Below are 19,927 nucleotides of genomic sequence, written 5' to 3'. Positions count from 1 at the left end.
AGTAAATGAAGACAATTTCATTTTTGGGTGAACTATCCCATCACTCAATTTGATATAAAGTTAAATATAAAACAGTGGTGAACAGGAAATAGACACTATGACGGACTGTCAGTTAGACTGCTATTGTTATATTTGGAATAACTCAACGCTAAATACTTTTAGTGTCACAACTGGACAATTAGCTTTAATTAAACAGAAGACTAAGGCAGTGGATGTGATCTCCATACGTACCGCATGTGTCATCGCCGCGCACCCTGCAGGGTGATGTTAACAGGAACACTGAAAGATCCCCGAGGGGATAGCTCCACCTGTATAGATCTGCTATGGGTTATTTTATATGCTATTTGTGCAGCAGCAGTATGTCTTAAATACTCACAGCACCGTATCGCCATATGCATTGGCAGTAGCAAGTTCCTGTACTTGCTTGCAGCAGCAGCAATAATCTACAACTACAGCAATAACCAACAGCAGCAGCACTTCAGCAGCAGCGTAGCAGATCTGTTCCGCCAAGACCAAATACATTAACATAGTCATATCCATCACCATGATAAAATCTTCAGAGAGTTGCCATGATTGAACTTTGTCTTTTACTTAAAGTAAATTTTTTATTGGTCTATTCAAATATCATGGATTCCAACCTATAGAACCCCTACCCATAGAAAAAAATGAAAATAAACAAATTTGTTTAACTTGACACCAGCTTGTTGATGTGAAGAACACATACTAGTTTTACTTTTTCTGCTTTTTTTCTTTCCTCAGAAAATATGATGCATAATTTAAAGACACTACAATAAACATTACGCTTTTTCAGAGTTGTCCTTATACATAGTAAGCAAACAAAATTTAACATTGGCTAACAAAATGTTATTAGTTTTATGCAAGTGAAAATTCTACTTTTTGCTAAGTTAGCTTTAGTTTATAGTGAAATTAAGCTGTAAAAATATCAAATATTGACCTACATTTACATGTAATCATTTAGCAGACGCTTTTATCCGAAGCGACTTACAAATGAGGAGCAATCAAAACCAACAAAAGGGTAATAATATGTAAGTGCTATGACATGTCTCGGTTAGCCTATCACAGTACACGTAGCAAGTTTTTTTTATAATAAATAAAAAGAAAAACAAGTAGATAGTATAGAAAAAGAATAGGGAACGCTAATGTTAGAGGGTCTTTTTAAAATTAAAATAAAACAAGCCAAAAGAACAGAAAAAGAATAGAGAATGCTAGTGTTAGAGGGTCACTTTTTAAATAATAAATAAAAAGAAAACAAGAAGATAGAATAGAAAACGAATAGAGAATGCTAGTGTCAGATACTCTGACTACGGGGGGGTTAAAGTGTGAACTGTTTTAGTGGAGTCCCGGGTCATGCTCCCTCATTAGTTTGATTTATTTCTTTGTTTGCTTATCTGTTTATTTTTGCAAAATGATCTTTTGTGCTATCATCCACACATGTAAAGTTGGTTAACAATTACTTGTTTACATAGGATATATAATGTAGCCTATTTTATATTATTTAGGCACTCATAGGCTATAGTTTGACCGAATGTTCTAATTCAACATGCCATGGGAAGTCAATCTAACTTAACATTTTCTTATATTGATACTGTTTATTTCTTACTTCTTAACAGTTCATCAGGCTCTTCATGATTTAATCTATGCCATTTCTTGGAATGTCTGAAGGTGAGGTTTTTCCATCACTCATCATTAGAACCCATTTACACATGGCTCTCGATTTGTACTTGCTCTTATGAAAATGTATCATATTTCTTAACAGCATTTGTTATAATAAGGTTAGCCTATTATTCATTACCAGGCCAATAACGACTTATTTTTTAAAATTAATATATATAGCATTTGTTATGAAAAACAACAGCCTGCACATTTAGAGACAATAGCTACAACATGCCACAGTTGTAATATAAATCTATAGGGAAAAATCTATTCCCTTAAAAGATTATATATTATAAATTCTACATCAAGTTCAACAAAATGTACTACAATAAATAGGTCTACAATAAAACGTGATCAATTCTTCAATCACAATGCACTGGATAGCTGGCCAATCAGCATACACCTTTTCAGACCGATGAGCTTTGTAAAAATCGACGCATTTCAGAAAGGCGGGGCATAGCGGAGTAACAATAATGTACATTATGTGGAAAATAATGTGTTATCTGAACCTTAAACCGCATAAACACATTGCATTACACCAAATACACAACATAATGTTCTTTTTTGCAAAGTCTTATGACCCCTTTAATTTTAATGAATTTTAATTGAATTTTATATACAAAACATGCAAGGGAAACATTTTATAACACATTTTCTAAGAAGTCATTAACAAATATTGCATAATTCTTAACAGATACTTTAGGATACTTATTATGAAAATAAATACTTTATACTTTAATGATATACTTTAAAAGAATATACTTGAGCGCAAACTGAATGTAAGGTTTTCGAACATTACATATTGTATGCTATTTGCAATTAAATTAAAATGCATTATTAAATGTAGTATAGCATGTATTAAATGCAATTAGCTGAAATTTAGAGGGCTTTTTCAATGTACTTAAGTATATCTTTGTATATAATTTATTACTATTGCTTTTCAAATATGTTTGAAGTGTACTGTCAAATGTACTGGCAAGAATTTATGGCAAACTAAAATATGCTTATACTTTAATTTCTATTGATTCTTGTACAGTATGTTATGAATTAGAATATATTTCTAGTTAAACATTTTAGAAAGATACATTTAGTACATTTAAAAATAATTTGAATGATAAATGAGCAAATACATGTAATAATAATAAAATATAACATAAAACTTCACATTTAATATTGAATAACACACTAAAGTTAATTTCATAATCAAGTACTTTGTGCTTTAATATATTAGTAAACACATCAAAAAGTGTTTCTAAAGCAAGAAACAGTCATGAAAGCATGCTCTTTTTTAGAAGCCTTTTATTTAATGAATATCATGTTATCTATAAGTACAGTTTTTTTTAAAAATAGACTTGTAAGAATTAAAGTACACTATAAGTGCACATTTAATACAAGCACACTCCTTTTTCACAAGTGAAGGTACATTCCAATACAACTATCATTACATTTCTAATGTTCAAAGATGTACGGAGGTACCATGGTACACTTATGGTATCAACATAACCTATGGTACTTCGATATACCATGGTACTGAATGATTACCATATACCATGGATAATTACACAAGACTCCACACTGTAAAAAATAAATGTAATTTTAACTGTAAAATTTTGTAAAAACGCTACGGAAAAAAACTGTTAATAGGTTAACAGTAAGTTCCCGTACTATATACAGGGAAAAACTGTAAAATATCTAACCAGACATTTAATGAAATTTTACAGTAAAATGCTGTTAATTTGACAGTTTTTAGAAGTAAAAATAACAAATCAGTGTGTATTATTTACATTCAAAAACTGTAAACTGGTATTCCCAGAATTCCCTGCATGACACTCCACATTTGAAAGTATTTTGTTTAAATAATCATGTTTTTTAAATAGTTTTTGTTATCAGTTATGTACATTTGGTCTTTGTTACATCTTCTGTTGTTTAATGAAAGTTGAATGCATTATTTAAGTATCATGTGTGTTACCATGATGGTGTTTTGTGTTTGCATGAATGACTCTGTGCACCTTCTATATGTTAGTATATACTTCTGCTTGTGGCGAAGCTGCTTGTGATGAGCTGTGATTCTTCATTTGGCTTTCTCTTTAACCACCTGCATTATTATGGTGGTTGTCAGTATGTTAAAGGTACAAAACAGATTTTAATAGCAGTGTGCATTGTTGAATTTACTGATTTACATTCAAATTTTCTTGTTTGTAAATTCTTGTTTTATACGGTAAAATTGACAGTTTTGGGCCGTGAATGTGCTTACAGTTTTTCTGTATTTTTTACAAAATTATTCTGGCAACCACAGCTGCCAAAATTATTTTGTAAAATCTACAGAATTTTTTTTTTACAGTGCAGGTATGTGTCAAAAAAATCATTGTAATACCACAGTATGTTACCATGTTTGTTAATGACTAACTAATGAAGTTATCATGAAGTATCACCCTATGTATGAAGAAATCTATATCATTGTCAGCTAGTAATTAGCTGAATTTCTGTAATAACGATCCAAAGAAGTGAAGATACAGCTTTAAGGGAGTAGAATTACAGTACACTTCACCTGAACATGATAAATAATGGATACAAGCCCACAGGTAATACTAGATCTCTGGTGCTTGTTCTCTGTACAGACACTCCTGGAAGTGTCTGAACCCCGTTTATCTTCAGTGCTGCATCAGTGAGAAGGTAGATTATACAGCATTTATCTTCAGCTCATGAGGGGGACCTGACCGATCATATTCAAGGAAAAGGGATCCACTGAACAACGACAGCGTGTTTGTGTAAAAACCAAATTTTCCCTAGTCTTTCCTAAACTCGCCGACACCACATGGTTGATACTTTTTCTTTTGCTGAATAATACATCTGCCATGACCCACAAAATAGAGACATAGCCTACAGTAAGACGAGGTTACATAGCAGAGTCAGTAATGGAGAACATCATCCTTCTCATTACAATAATTGGATCACGAGGAAGAGGAATGATCAAGTGCTGAGAAAATAGCCTACAGAAACACTATGATGGATTACAGACAAAAAAGAAAGCTGTCTTTTCTTACTATTGGATTAATATTTCTTTTGAGTGGCGTGGAATATGGTACGTATATTTGACTAGTACTTTTCTTTTCTCCCTAATACAAAAAAATAAAAAATCCATGCAGCAAGATTGCTTGTTTGAATCGATAGTGCTTAATATCCTCAAGAAAGCCTTAAATTCTATTAATGTGTAAATGGTGAATGTATTGATTGAATTTTGCACGTCTACTGTTTAAATAGTCTTCTATCTCTCTCCCAGCTGTTATTCTGCCCACTATATGGAGATATCTGCAGTTATTAGAGGCACCACCTTATTTCCTTGGCTTGGGTCTATCTGCGTTCAGCTTCAGTGGGCTGGTGTCTGGTCCAGTGTTTGGTCACTGGTCAGACAAGACCAGAGCTACAAAGACCATCATCCTCTTCTCCAATGTGTTTGAAATTGTGGGTCAGTACTGAAGAATGGAGATGTATAATGTGATTTGGGTTTTGAAATAGATCAAAAATCCCTCGTTCTTGTGCAGTTATGATCTCTTTGACTTGCTCATTGCAACACACTTGTCTTATAGGAAACTTCATGTATTTTATGGGATATTCAAAATGGCTTCTTCTGTCCAGTCGACTTGTTGCAGGTGAGGATATTTTGAAGTTGCACTGTTCTGTTAGTTTGTTTGTGAACTTCCCTGCTCCTGTGGTGCAAAGCATCAACATTAGTGTAATTTGAGACATCAAATAGATGCTAACAGAGAGATCTGTTGTTTGATTAATGATTCTCATTAGATTGTAATTAGTGCAGAGTTGAATCATCCTGACCAGACACAATAACTTGTTTAGATGTGTGAATCTATTATGTATAATAAAGTATTAAATATATACTATAAAATAAATATACACACGCAATTGCAATCAAAAATATTCAACCCCCAAGAGACTGTAATAATTTACAAATGTAATAGTTGCATCTATAACAGTTTGGTATTTTAATAAAAGTGGTAATGTCAATATATAATGTAATATTTTTGAGTTATACGATTTTTATTATTATAATTTTTTTGTTGGTAAGATTCAACCCCTATTCAACACTGGTTTAAAAAACCACTTATTTGTATGGTAGGGAACAAAATTGTGTTAAAACACAATAAAACCATTGGAAACTCCATAACAAAACTTAACTAGCTTGGGTTGTTACACATACATAAAGTAGCAGATAGGCCAAGTCAAAGGAGCTCTCAAAAAAGCTCATGAACTGACTTATTGCAAAGATGGCATCCATAGTACCACACTTAAATTCACTGCAGACTGCATGGCTAGATGCTTGATTTAATACACTTGTGGCAGTGGGTTTGATTGAAACACCTGAATTCAATAATTAAGAGATGTGTCACAATATTTTTGTCCATATCTGTGTGTGCGTCTAAGATACTGTATGCTGATGCTGCATGAATAGCCATGCATCATTGTTGTAGCAGAGACAGGTGGAGCTGGGGAGGTGAAGGGTTCTGCTGTGCAGCATCAGCTTACATCAAACACTGAACCAGAATATCATTGGCAGAGGCCTTTCAGCTCACACACACACACACGCACGCACGCACGCACACACACACACACACACACAGGTTTGTTTTTATGGTTTATGGGGACTCTCAATAGACGTAATGGTTTTTATACTGTATAAACTGTATTTCCTATTGCCCTACACCAACAGTACCCCTAAACCTACCCCTCACAGGAAACTTTCTGCATTTTTAGATTTTCAAAAAAACGAATTCTGAATTATTTATAGCCTTTTGAATTACGGGGACAGTGAAAATGTCCTCATAAATCACCTTCTCGTTGTAATACCTATGTCATACCCATGTTATTATACAAATTTGTGTCCTCATAAACCACATAAACATGCACACACACACACACACACACACACACACACACACACACACACACACACACACACACACACACACACACACACATCATTTAATAAGTTACATATAATATTATGTATTTTGACAGATTCAGAATTGGGAGAAAAATTAAGTGGGAAAAAAATATGTATGTAAAAAAGTATGTAAATAAAAATGCATTCATTTTCTGTATGCAAAATATAATTTCTATACATTTGTATGTAAATAAATAATAATAATAAGAAAAAAAACTATCTATATTTCCATGAATGCTGAGTACATCACATATAAACTACTTCATCCATCCATCAGGTATTGGAGCAGGAGCAGGTTCTTCGATTTTTGGGTTCCTCACACGCACTACTCTCCCTGATGAGCGAGCTAGAGTCTTTGCTGATGTCATGGCATGCCGTCAGGCTGGACTGCTGATCGGTGAGTCAGTGTTCGACGACATAATAAGTGGCAAAAGTACTTTCTTCCATTTAATATTTAGCCAATGTGCATTTTTACTTTCAGGTCCTGCTTTCAATATCTTTCTAAGGTTGTGTGATTTCAAACTGGGTCCATTTGTAGTAAATAAGTACACCTCACCTGGGGTAAGTCTGTTTTGGCTCATCTCTTATTAATTTACTTGAATTCTCAAACACATTATGTTGCACATAATGATTGATACAGCTTGGAAACACTGCACATTTTGGATGTCTCCTTAATGTAACAGACCTGATTCAGATCATAAGTAGAGTTGGTATTATTAGGGGTGGGTGGGGGGTTAATATGATTTAATGGTCCTACATGAACTAACAATGAAAAGTTGGTAACAAAGACTAATCAATACTGTAATAATGTATTACTTAGTTATTATGAGGTAATGCATTAACTAATGTTAACTAATGAGACTTTATTGTAATGTGTTACAAAATAAATTATTACAAATTACAAATTAAATTAAATTAAAAACACAGGAAGCTAACAAGAATTTAAAACATCTAAAATATGACACAGACATGTTCTTTGTGAGATTAACCAGTAAGTTATTTATTTATTTATTTGTTTATAATTTTTAAGCCCTTTTATGTAAGTTAGCCTGTTTTTTAAAGCTTGCTGTCCCTTGCAGCTCTTCATGTGCGGGATGTGGGTGCTTATGCAGTTTGCAGTAATGGTTCTGTACTGGGACATCCCACCACTGGACTCCTTCCCTGAGCAGCAAATGCCCCTCAGAGAGGTCAGAGGTGAAGAAGATGAGCCCCTCATGAGTCTAGAGGATGAACACATGGCTGCAGCAGAGGACTCGTATGGCTCCGTCAGTCCAGAACAAACAGAGACCCAGCTCTCATCTGAACTCCCACCTTCTCCTCCAGATTCGCCCTCTCTAGACACCCCTGACCCCTTTGAAAACTTCAGTGCCAGTCAAGGTGAAGCCCAGAGTTTATTGTCTAATGACAAAGGTGCTGTGTGTGTGTGTGTGTGTGTGTGTGTGTGTTTTGGCAGAGAATTTTGAGTTGGTGTGGCATTGATTCCTTCTTTGTTGTATCCGAGGTGCTAATCTGAGAGAGTAGTGGCCTGAAAAAGCTTTATTGATCAACTCATTCTGTCTTTTGGTCTATGATTGCAGTGTGTGTGTGTGTGTGTGTGTGTGTGCACGTGGTAGATATCTCCATTATACTCAATCCTGTCTTGGCAGCTTTGAAATGCCTGAGATCTACAGCGTTCTCTCTCTTTCTCTCTGTAGAGTTCCTGAGGGAGGAGGTGGTGGTTCTCCTCACCGCTCAGTTCATCACTCTCTTCAATCAGACAGCACTCGAGGTAGAAGTCGTCATCAGCCTCATGAAACTACTAAGTGGCACCAGTGGCAGTGCTGGTTCACTTGTTGTCAGATGAACATTAGCAACAAAGGCTTAACAAAGCCAACCTGCTGATCTACTATAAGCTTCTTCTTCTGAAACCAAAAAATATTAGGCCACATTAGAGCTTTCAAGCCATGACCACCAAACTCAGCACAGACTTTCAGAATATTCTGACTTGGTATGCTGTAATGGATCCCACTTATGGAACCATTAGCAAAGCCTAGCAACTAGCATAGGAAATGGTAGCAATGTGCTGAAGCATGCTAAAACATGCTAGCAACAGATCATGTTAAAACATACTAGCAGTGTGCTAAAATATGTTAGAAATGTGCTAGCAACATGTTAAAAATGTTAGCAGAGTGATAAAACATGCTATATCACCCTGTTGAAAAAAACAGCATATGCTGGTTAGGTATGCTGGTTTTAGCTGGTCCTTTGCTGGTTTAAGCTGGTCCTTTTGCTGGTTTATGCTGGTCATGTGCTGGCAAAGGACCAGCATAACCCAGCAAAGGACCAGCATAACCCAGCAAAGGACCAGCATAACCCAGCAAAGGACCAGCATAACCCAGCAAAGGACCAGCATAACCCAGCAAAGGACCAGCATAACCCAGCAAAGGACCAGCATAACCCAGCAAAGGACCAGCATAACCCAGCAAAGGACCAGCATAACCCAGCAAAGGACCAGCATAACCCAGCAAAGGACCAGCATAACCCAGCAAAGGACCAGCATAACCCAGCAAAGGACCAGCATAACCCAGCAAAGGACCAGCATAACCCAGCAAAGGACCAGCATAACCCAGCAAAGGACCAGAATAAACCAGCAAAGGACCAGAATAAACCAGCAAAGGACCTGCTTAAACCAGCAAAGGACCAGCTAAAACCAGCATTCCAGCGTCAAACATACCTAACCAGCATATGCTGTTTTTTTCAACAGGGAGAGTGTTAACAATATGCTTTTAAGATTTTAAAACTAGCAATGTGCTAAAACATACCAACATAATCCGAAATGTAAACCAAATGCTGACTAGCAACATGATAAAACATGCTATAACAAGCGTGCAGTGTGCTAACATCATGTTAAAACACACTAACAGCATGGAAGCAAAATATGGAAGAAATGTGCTCAACATGTTAAAACATGCTGGCAATAGGTTAAAACATGCTAGCAAATGATAAAATATGTTAGAAATGTGTTAGCATATTGAAACATGCCAGCAGTGTGCTTAAATGTGTTAAGAATATGTTAGCAATAGGCTACCAAAATGCTAAAATCTGCTAGCAGCAAAATATGATAGCAGCTTGCTAGCATGTTAAACACACTAAAAGAATGCAAGCAATTGATACCAATGTTATCAACATCAATATGCTAAAAAATGTGCTATCCAGATGTTAAAATGGTATCAGAGTGTTAAAGGTGAAGGCGATTTCTGAGAAACACTACCCAAAAGTGTGAAAAACACCCTACCCAAAAGGATCCACAACATGCATCAGTGTGGGCGCCCCCATATTCTAGCCCCTAACACTAACCCTCACAGAAAAATGTCTGTAAGTCAGTAACCAAAAGCCCAATAACTAGCTTGTGCATGGAAGGATACAAACTCATCAAGAGTGAAAAAAAGTGCGAACCCCCTCCCCATTTTCAATACCACAACAAAAAAATTAAAATAAAATAAAGAAAGAAATAAAGAAACAGACATTAGAGCACTTTTTTAAAAACATGTAATATTGCTCACTTTTTAGTTAGGCAATTTTGGAGGGATTTAAGGTACTTTTTTGTTTTGTCTCAAAATTATTCATATTTTTATTTATTTTTTATATATATAAAAATAAATGTATTCACATGTAACGTTTCGGTCCAATGACCTTCATCAGGTAAGGTCATTGGACCGAAACGTTGTATGTGAATACATTAATTTTTTATATATATATTTGCAAGTGAGGATAATGTGCAGGATTTATTTTTCTTGTTTTAGTTGGACCTGTTTTTGTTTTTTTCCCTATGCACATATTGATTGCCTTCAGGTGTGCGAGGGTAATTGTTGATTGTTTATATATATTTTTATACAAAATGAGAGCATTATATGTAAAATGAACTTTAAAGAACTTCTGCATTTTTTTTCATTTTTACTTACAGAGATAATTCATGGAACATTTGCCATTTTTAAGTTGAAGATGTCTGCCACCTGGTGGAAAACAAACACAATTAAAATTAAAATGTTAAAATGATATTCCCACTATGACCAGTAGAGGGCAGCAGAGGATCATTTATTATCTCATTTAACATTTCCACGCGTAATATAGTTCTTTTCACGTTTTGCTTTTGGATTTATATTATAGACAATTTAAATCACTTCACTTTTTTTGTCAAAGTTCAGCATTGTTTTGTGCTGAAGACTGAAGTAGCAAGAGTTTGAAAAAAAAACAACAACTCATGGGATCTATGTGAATCACACAAATGGCCTATTTTGATTTAAAAATGCCAATTTTTGTCAAAAGCTGACTAGTTTGCATCCATGTTAACAATCTTCTCAGTTTCTCTCAAATGTAAATCAAACGCCCATTTACTAATTTATTGTGACTTTTTTACTTTTTGGGCAATAGAGAAATGAAAAAATACTGTTAACTACCAATCTCTGTTAGTTCATTTGACCATGATTTTTTAGCAACTAAGCTTTTGATTATTTATAAAATTTTATTAAAGAAGATTTTCACAAATTGATTTTGGCAAAATGGAGCCCCTGCATGTACTGCATACACCATTTTTGCGCCACTGGACACGCCCCTTACTGGTGATAGGCTAGAAGTGTGTTTTGGTGTTCAGTCCGTTCCACTTTCAACAGTGTTTCTAAGAAATTGCTTACTGCACCTTTAACATCATACTTGCACAATTTTAAAACATGCAACATGTTAAAACATGTTAGCAGTTAGCTAAAACTTGGCAACAGTATGCTAGCAATATGCTAAACAAATAAGGTACATGCTATGTGCTAAAATATGCTAGCAGCTTGCTAAAATGTGTGAAATATAAAGTTTTAAAGGGGACACCGGATTAAATTTTTCTTTTTTTTTGCATTTAGTTAGGTTTTTGGCTACCAGCTCTGAAAAGCTGAAAAGAAAACACGCAGCAAGATCGTTATGGGCTGTATGAGTCTCAAACTGTGTCATCCAACGAGCTGTTTCAATTTGCAGCTGGTTTCTGCGTAGATAGCTGGCTATTTGAATAAGACCACCTCCGAGACATATACGGAGTCCGCCCCATGGAAGAGAGGGGTGGGGTGAGCAGTAGCTCATTAACATTTAAAGAGACATGCACCGAAACGGGTCGGTGCGAACATAGCTGTTTTTGACAAGGTAAAAAGGGTGTTGTTTTACATGAACATTGAGGAATTTTAACCAAAGTATGTTTTCATGAAAACCCTAAAAAAAATCATACCAACTTGTGGAAAATTGGCATCTGATATCTTTTTTAAAATAATTTTGAGCTGTTTGCAGTATTGAAAAGCAAAAAATGTGAAGCTTATAATTATAAAAAAACACTAAATTAAATGTATTGTTAAATGTGTGTATTACTTCTACCGTAAAGCTGTTTAAATAAGAGCACAGTACATAATAATAATAATAATAAATAAAACAGATTTTGTATTATGTTATTTTGGATTCAAAGTTGCATTCAAAATGTGCTTTGAATATGCACAATGCTTCTGAAAGCCAGTCACCAAACCCCCCACATTGTCCTACATTCATCTGAGCTACTAAATAATGTCTGTCCAATTATGATTGATTAAGGCTCACAGTAGTAGGGACTTCTAAATCTAATCTAATCTAATCTAATCAAGGAGCCCCTACCAAGTATTGAGTACATGTACAGTAAATGAACATACTTTCCAGAAGGCCAACAATTCACTAAAAAAAATTTTTTGTTGGTCTTATGAAGTATTCTAATTTGTTGAGATAGTGAATTGGTGGGGTTTTGTTAAATGTGAGCCAAAATAATCACAATTAAAAGAACCAAAGACTTAAACTACTTCAGTCTGTGTGCATTGAATTTATTTAATACACGAGTTTCACAATTTGAGTTGAATTACTGAAATAAATGAACTTTTCCACGACATTCTAATTTATTGAGATGCACCTGTAAGCTTTGATTTAATAAAATCAGGTATTTGAAATTGACACACATTTACCTTCCCAGTTGCCTAACCTAGATATGACAAACTGGTTATAGAGTTCCAAATGTTCCTTTTCATGATCTTTTATCAGATATATCATGCCTAGTTTTATTATTTCACACTAAATCAAATTTCTATATGAAAGATCATATGCTACATACAGTATATTATAATCTTGCATTTACTTTACACTGCCTGAAGAAAATATGAGTGATGCTTACTCATGTAAGACCTGCTATTAGTTGTTCTGAGCTGTTTTAAGCTCGTTGCTATGTGGTTTCTAGGGTGTTCTGAATAGTTGATGTCTGTGTTCTCTCGTCTCCAGACCATGGTGACCCCTCTGACACAGAAGTACTTTGGCTTCGGTGAGCTGGGGAACAGTGTGATGTACAGCCTGTGTGGGGTGGAGGTAATTGCAGGTTTCTTCCTGGTGCGCTGGCTGAGCCGTGTGCTGGAGGACCGGGTGGTGCTGGCGGTGGGGCTGCTCATCTGCAGCGGGGCTTGTGTCTGGTGCCTCATCTTCCTGGCCAATCCACAGGGTGTGTGTATGTGTGTGCGTGTGTGTGTGGCAGATGTCCAGAGAATCTGGCATACACCTGGGCATGGACAGACACAATATGCCTGCTCAGTTTGGTGCCAACTCAATGATATGCATTATTAGTTTGGAACTGCTTTCTATCTATCTATCTATCTATCTATCTATCTATCTATTTATATATATATCTATCTATCTATCTATCATCGTCTGTGATATTCTCGCTTTCATTCTCGATTCGATATGTCTTTTGTTTAGGTGGTTTTGCATTCGAGTTGACTGAGTTCATCATCGGAGTGTTCCTGCAGTTACTGGGACTTCCTTTTGTTGCCGTGTCTCAGGTGTCCCTCTTTTCTAAGGTTACAGCTGAGAAAACACAAGGTGAGAAACAAAGAGAAGTCCACTGAGAATACAAAAAGAGACAGAAGAAAAAGATAGATGAGATCTTGAGTAAACATGTAACACTCATGTTTGTATAAGTGTCACTTATTGTCAAAGTTTAGATATTCAAAACTATGTGCTGATTCTAATGACTTTGTGTTGTGTGTGTATATATGTATGTATGTGTGTGTGTGTCCACAGGCTTTAGTCAGGGTGTACGGCGTTCAGTCGGGGGTCTTGCCACCATTCTCGGTCCTCTGTGGGCAGGGGGTCTAATAGGAAATCTATATGTGATGCTGGGTATGATGATGCTCCTACTGACCCTCATCATGGTGTGTAGACTCATCATGACTGATTCTGAAAATCATCAGAGATTTCCCTTAGTATGTCATCATAACCACATTTACCAGCTCAATTATAGTTACATTTATTGCTTTGTGCAAACAGTGACTATTATAGATCCAGTCAACTGAAAAAAAATCTCTATTAAAAGAGATTGTAGGGTCATTAGAGTCTGTGGCCTTTTTATTTCAAAAAGGTGATTTAGAAATAAGTAAAAATGTTAGATTTTAAACATTTTATCAGACAGTGAATACTTTCAAGTGTTAACAAATTGTATTATGCTATCTCAAGCAACTTTATAATAATAACAACATAAGTTGATGTGTTACTACAAAAAAGTAACAGGGTTGACAGTAACAAGGTTGAGAGTTTTTTTTTGTAATTTCTAGCCTTGTGCCCAAGCCCAACACTTCAAGGAGTTTAGTATAAAAATTCAATGTTGAAATTTTCATGAATGTCCATATTAGATTACTTATTTTTATATTTATATAATTTTTTTATTAGTAATTATTTACTATTCAAAATCATAGTAACAGGGGTGACAATTCAAGATGGTTCCCTTTTGACAAACCTAAAAAAAAAAAATACAATTACAGAATTTTTAAATATCTAAAAAATGTCTATGTAATTTGTAAAATTACCCTTTAACACTGAGACTAATGGTGATTGTTCTGGTCAGATCATGATGGTGTTGTCCTATGAGAAGCTGGTGGAGCCGCCCAGGGTGGAGCATGCAGAGGACTCAGAGAACGGAGGATAGACGCCACCCTTCACTACACAGGATACAGGTGAGACAGTGGGCTAACATTGTTTATTGGGTAATTGTGTGATTTCAGTCAGCAGCATGACTTAATGGAACTGAAAAAACAACAACAACAATTGGTCAAAAAAGAACAGGTAGTTGCACACCAAACTCCAGCTGGTCGTGATTTAGCATGATCCCATTGGCCCTTGCTGGGTAGGTGTCATAACTACAACATCTTACAATATTTTGCATCAGTTCCCAAAGTGTTTGGATGACTCTTAAAAGCATGACATGTATTTATATTTTTAACTGTCTCTACAGGTGAGACAGTGGGCTAACATTGTTTATTGGGTAATTGTGTGATTTCAGTCAGCAGCATGACTTAATGGAACTGAAAAAACAACAACAACAATTGGTCAAAAAAGAACAGGTAGTTGCACACCAAACTCACCCCATTGGCTGAGTCCAGCTGGTCGTGATTTAGCATGATCCCATTGGCCCTTGCTGGGTAGGTGTCATAACTACAACATCTTACAATATTTTGCATCAGTTCCCAAAGTGTTTGTATGACTCTTAAAAGCATGACATGTATTTATATTTTTAACTGTCTCCTGCCTTTTACATCAGTTTAGGATAGTTGCTTGCTAGTAAAGGAGTTGGGATGGTTCTTGCGCAAGTTAATAACCTTCTATCGAGACTATACACTCTAAAAAATGCTGGGTTAAATACAACCCAGTGCTGGGTAAAATAGGGACAAACCCAGCAATTGGGTTGTTTTGACCCAGCGGTTGGGTTACTACCCAGAAGGTTGGGTTAAACATTTAACCCACTGCTGGGTCAAAACAGCCCAGTTGCTGGGTTTGTCCCTATTTTACCCAGCACTGGGTTGTATTTAACCCAGCATTTTTTAGAGTGTATAGCAATGCTAATGCTAACAGATCATTCTTCAAATCACAGAGCTCCTTGACTGAGCTAATGTTGCTCTGTCATCCTAGTAAGAACGGTCAAACATTCAGAGCAATATTTTGATAGTGCCACAGCATTTGCCATCAATGTCTGTCTTACAGTTGTCTCTGCATATTACGCTTGTATTATAGAACCCTTATGAAAAACTAGAGTGCATAATTGTATTGAATGTGCACTTGTAGTGTGCTGAAGTGTACTTCTTTTTCACAAGGGAAACTATTTTGACATGGAAACAATACACATTTCATCTTTAAAGAAAAAAATGGTGTTTATCTGCAGTTTTACTGTGTACAATCTGGGTGACATATTGTCGTTTGAACACAGACAGAAAATCCACTCATAACTTTTATTTTGTCTGTGCTGAGTTAAAATGTCACAGACTCCAGCCATGCAGCTTTAAACCACAATATAGAAACTGCTCAGAATGGAAAACAACACTAAATATGGCGCTAAAAGCAAAGAAGTGGGCCATTGAATAATAATCCGCTAGCGACAGTCAACATTATGACACACAATCACACTCTCTGCAGTATGACAAAAGCTGTCATTGGTAAATTAATCTATCTGTGTGATTTTCATATTTCAGCACAGAGCAAGAGCCCCTCTCTCTGCGGTCTGTCTGCCAAAGTTTAGCACTTGTGTGGGGCTGTACAGAGCAGATGCTGAAACAGTGGGAGATAAGAGGCCCTGCCAGTGCTAGCAGACCGCGAACAGCGAGAAGGGCACACACACACGCACACACACACACACACACACACACACACACACACACACAGACACACATGTTTGTTTTTATGGTTTATGGGGACTCTCCATAGGCGTAATGGTTTTTATACTGTACAAAGCGTATTTTCTATTGCCCTACACCAACCCTACCCCTAAACCTACCCCTCACAGGAAACGTTGGGCATTTTTAGATTTTCAAAAAAACACATTCTGAATTATTTATAAGCCTTTTGAATTACGGGGACACTGAAAATGTCCTCATAAATCACCTTCTCATTGTAATACCCCATCATACCCATGTTATTATACAAAATTGTGTCCTCATAAACCACATAAACACGCACACACACACACACACACACACACATTACATTTGATATAACATATCCTTAAATCTAACATATTTTGGTTAACGTATTTACTGTGTGACTCTTTTAATCTAAATGTCTTATGGTTTGAGCATCTCCTGATATGGTAATATGAAAGAGTGTGGCAATTTGTATTGAATGAACAGATGATGGCGCTATTGTCCCTTAAAGAGATTGACATTGAAAAAAACTCTATGCATGTGTGTGTGTGTGTGTGTGTGTGAGTTTCTCAAAAACAAATGATACATGCAATTATTCTGCACAGATCATCGGTCATTTCTTTGGATATTTACTCATCTTAAGAGGGAAACTGAATATTTATGTGCCCTCTGGTGCGTATGATCTGCCGATGGTAGATGGTTTTGAAATATTATCATTGTAAACTCATTAAAATCTGTGTTCACCAAATACAGAAGCTTTATGAATTAATCACCACCAGCATTATTGTGGCATCCTGTCATTCAATAGCTTTGCTTTTGCTGAGGCGCCCTTATATCTTCTGATTCTTTTTTCTGTACATAAATGTTATAAATATACATTATCACTGATATTTTATTCATGTGTTGTAAATATTTAACTACCATTTTGGATTGTGGACTATTTCACAGAGTTCAGTAACGTATTTTACCTTTAATTATTAGCAGGGTAAATCTAGCAATCTTTATTCTCGCTTAATGGGCATTATTTAATGTATAGCTATTACTACTTTGTGTCATATGACACTGGCATTAATCTAGTAAACAAGTCAACACTGTTGCATCAATGAAACTAATTATAGTTGCCCAAGGTTATTTAAAGGCTACTAATTTATTTTTTGACATATCTCTTCAATTATGAGGGTGAATGTGTAAAATCGAAAGGGATAGTGCACCCAAAAATGAAAACACTGTCATCATTCATTCACCCTCAGGTTGTTCCAAACCTTGCAAAACAAAAAGAAAGATTGTTGACTGAAATTGTGTCCATATAATAGAAGTCAATGTGAACCAAAACTCTTTCATGTTCCACAGAACAACAAGAGGCTAAGTAACCACTGACAGCATTTTCATTTTTGGGTGAACTATCTCTTTAATTTTTCATTTGGCTGTGGAAGGATATGCTGCAATAACATGTGCTATGGTCTCCCATTGTACCAAACCCAGGGAGATATGAAAATGGTCCATTCCACTCAATGTATTGCAGAGCAATAAGCGTTTAACCTTTCACCCCTCAATCCACATGATCTCATAATCCTGCAACAGCTCTGTGTGAAAGAAGATTATTATCCCAATCCCACATACGTGTTCACATCTGTAGAAGTGATGGGCAGGAAGAGCGTTAACACACTGTGAGAAGGCGATCACTGTAATTGAGAGCAATTGCGACAGTTATAATCATGACACTGTCATAAATCTGTCAGACATCAGACGTCCGTCTCATTCTGAGTGATGTCTTCTGATAGCCGCCCAGCTCTGTCGACAATATTAAAAAGAAAATGTATTTCCTTATAGCTTTACTGTTTATAAATTGTTTATGAGTGACTTTCCTTCACGATACCGGTCACACCATCTAGAAAACATCATGGTTTCATGTTAATGAGAAGCATTGTTTGGACATCAGAGTATAATGACATAAATGACGGAGGGGGGAAAGAAAAAACAAGAGCTTTTTTAGTAAATTAATGCCAGCTTTTTATCCTGCGGGATGTTCGGCATCAGAATAATGGGCTGGCATTTGCGTTCAAGAGGCTTACGTGCCATCTCAGCGCAGCTCCTCTCTCTTCATTTGAAAATGTCATTTAGATTGTGGCCACGGCCTGTTTGACAAATATGTGTCAGACGAAATAAGCGGCTCGGGATTAAACATGTCGGCCAAACGTGTTTAGCGTAACACAGAGGGTAACCCGAAAGAGTTCAGGCCAGTGCTACAAGAGAATTGGAGCCTGGAGAGAAGAGTTAGATTTGTTGACAAAACTTTAAAGTGAAAAGACAGGAGAGAAGAAGCATTCAGCATATATTGCGCGAGTTTGTAGTTATATTGAGTGAGGAGTAGCATTTGTGGAGGAGGAAAATCAGGTTTAAGGTAAATTATGGTAAGTAAATGGTTTATGATTGGTTTATATGAACCACATTTGGAGCAATTATCAGAAATGAAATCACGCTCGACGCAAGTGCTGCAAGTGCTAATGGCAAACACTCATAACCCCCTCCAAACCAAGACTATCCTCTCTTCTCATCTCGAAACAACATAAATTAATTGTTTGCTCTGACACTAAGACGCAGCCTTCATCCCAAAAGCACAAAAGATGCAAGCATGAAAAAGTAAAAATGGGTTGGATTAAGCTGTAAAACCCATGCAACCGAGATGTTTCAATAAACAAAATGAGGAATTGATGATAAAATGTGAAAATGTTCCTGCTGTAAAAACAGACTACTGTAGCAGTTTTAGCTTAGACTGTTTCAAGCCAGCTAAAATTCCAATATGGTCATAACTGTTTTAGATAGGCAGCTTATTATTGTTGAAGACCAGTGTATGCTGAAACCTGCATGAAGGTGTTCAAACACAGTTGTTTGCATGGTCAGATTTTTTTGAACTCAGATGAACTTTCCTTAAAAAATGAAATATTTTTCACATCTGGGAGGTCAAACTAAATAATGCATATGATGTTTTATGTATTTTATATGCAATATTTTCAATGTATGCAATTTTTGCAACCCTGTTCTATAAATTCGTGTTTCAAAGTTTAAAAGCCTGATTCCAATAAATATTAGATAAACATTCAAGAACTGGTAACACGGTTGCACCTTTACCCTAAATGAACATATTCCTCAGAATGGGCTAGCTAGCTTGCAACATATATTTGTTTATAGCTATCATTCTAATAATATTCCCCATAAGCTGGAGAAAACAGCTGTTTGTCTGTTTTTTTCTTACAATAAATTGGGTAACGGGCTTGAACAAATGCCTTCAACATAATAAATCGTGTAAATATTTACTTAATTGGATTTTGTACAAGTAAATGAAAATGTATTATATTATAAATATATGTTAAATGCAATTATTTGAACTTTTTGAGTTTTTTGACCCACTTATGGAGGACTTATACTGTAAGTGCATACTTTATACACACACACACACACACACACACACACACACACACACACACACACACACACACACACACACACACACACACAATTTCATAATTACTACTATTGTCTTTGAAATATGGTTAATTAAAGTGTACTGACGAATGTACTCAAATAATCTTTAATG

General features: G+C 35.8%; 1 protein-coding gene across 1 annotated transcript; it reads left to right on the top strand.

Annotated features, from left to right (window-relative positions):
- The first annotated feature begins 4,680 nt into the window (after positions 1–4,680).
- LOC107565819 (major facilitator superfamily domain-containing protein 8-like) lies at positions 4,681–16,340 on the top strand. The gene is made up of 12 exons (XM_016251099.1): positions 4,681–4,756; positions 4,955–5,140; positions 5,262–5,324; positions 6,909–7,028; positions 7,113–7,192; positions 7,711–8,008; positions 8,326–8,399; positions 12,935–13,148; positions 13,403–13,525; positions 13,727–13,857; positions 14,547–14,655; positions 16,165–16,340. Exons 1-11 carry the CDS (start codon positions 4,681–4,683, stop codon positions 14,625–14,627), a joined length of 1,446 nt encoding a protein of 481 aa, XP_016106585.1. The 3' UTR covers positions 14,628–14,655; positions 16,165–16,340.
- Positions 16,341–19,927: the final 3,587 nt, after the last annotated feature.

Source organism: Sinocyclocheilus grahami, unplaced genomic scaffold (assembly GCF_001515645.1).
Source record: "Sinocyclocheilus grahami isolate Dianchi unplaced genomic scaffold, SAMN03320097.WGS_v1.1 scaffold1029.1, whole genome shotgun sequence".
In the NCBI taxonomy this organism is placed as follows: domain Eukaryota; kingdom Metazoa; phylum Chordata; class Actinopteri; order Cypriniformes; family Cyprinidae; genus Sinocyclocheilus; species Sinocyclocheilus grahami.
The sequence above is the reverse complement of the archived record's forward strand: the minus strand, read 5'-3'. Positions and strand labels throughout refer to the sequence as shown.

Excerpts from the sequence above, each read along its gene's own strand:
- LOC107565819 (XM_016251099.1), top strand. The coding sequence starts at position 4,681 with ATGGATTACAGACAAAAAAGAAAGCTGTCTTTTCTTACTATTGGATTA. Across the intron at positions 5,325-6,908 it reads GTCCAGTCGACTTGTTGCAG|GTATTGGAGCAGGAGCAGGT; the intron begins GTGAGGATATTT and ends TCCATCCATCAG. Across the intron at positions 13,526-13,726 it reads TACAGCTGAGAAAACACAAG|GCTTTAGTCAGGGTGTACGG; the intron begins GTGAGAAACAAA and ends GTGTGTCCACAG.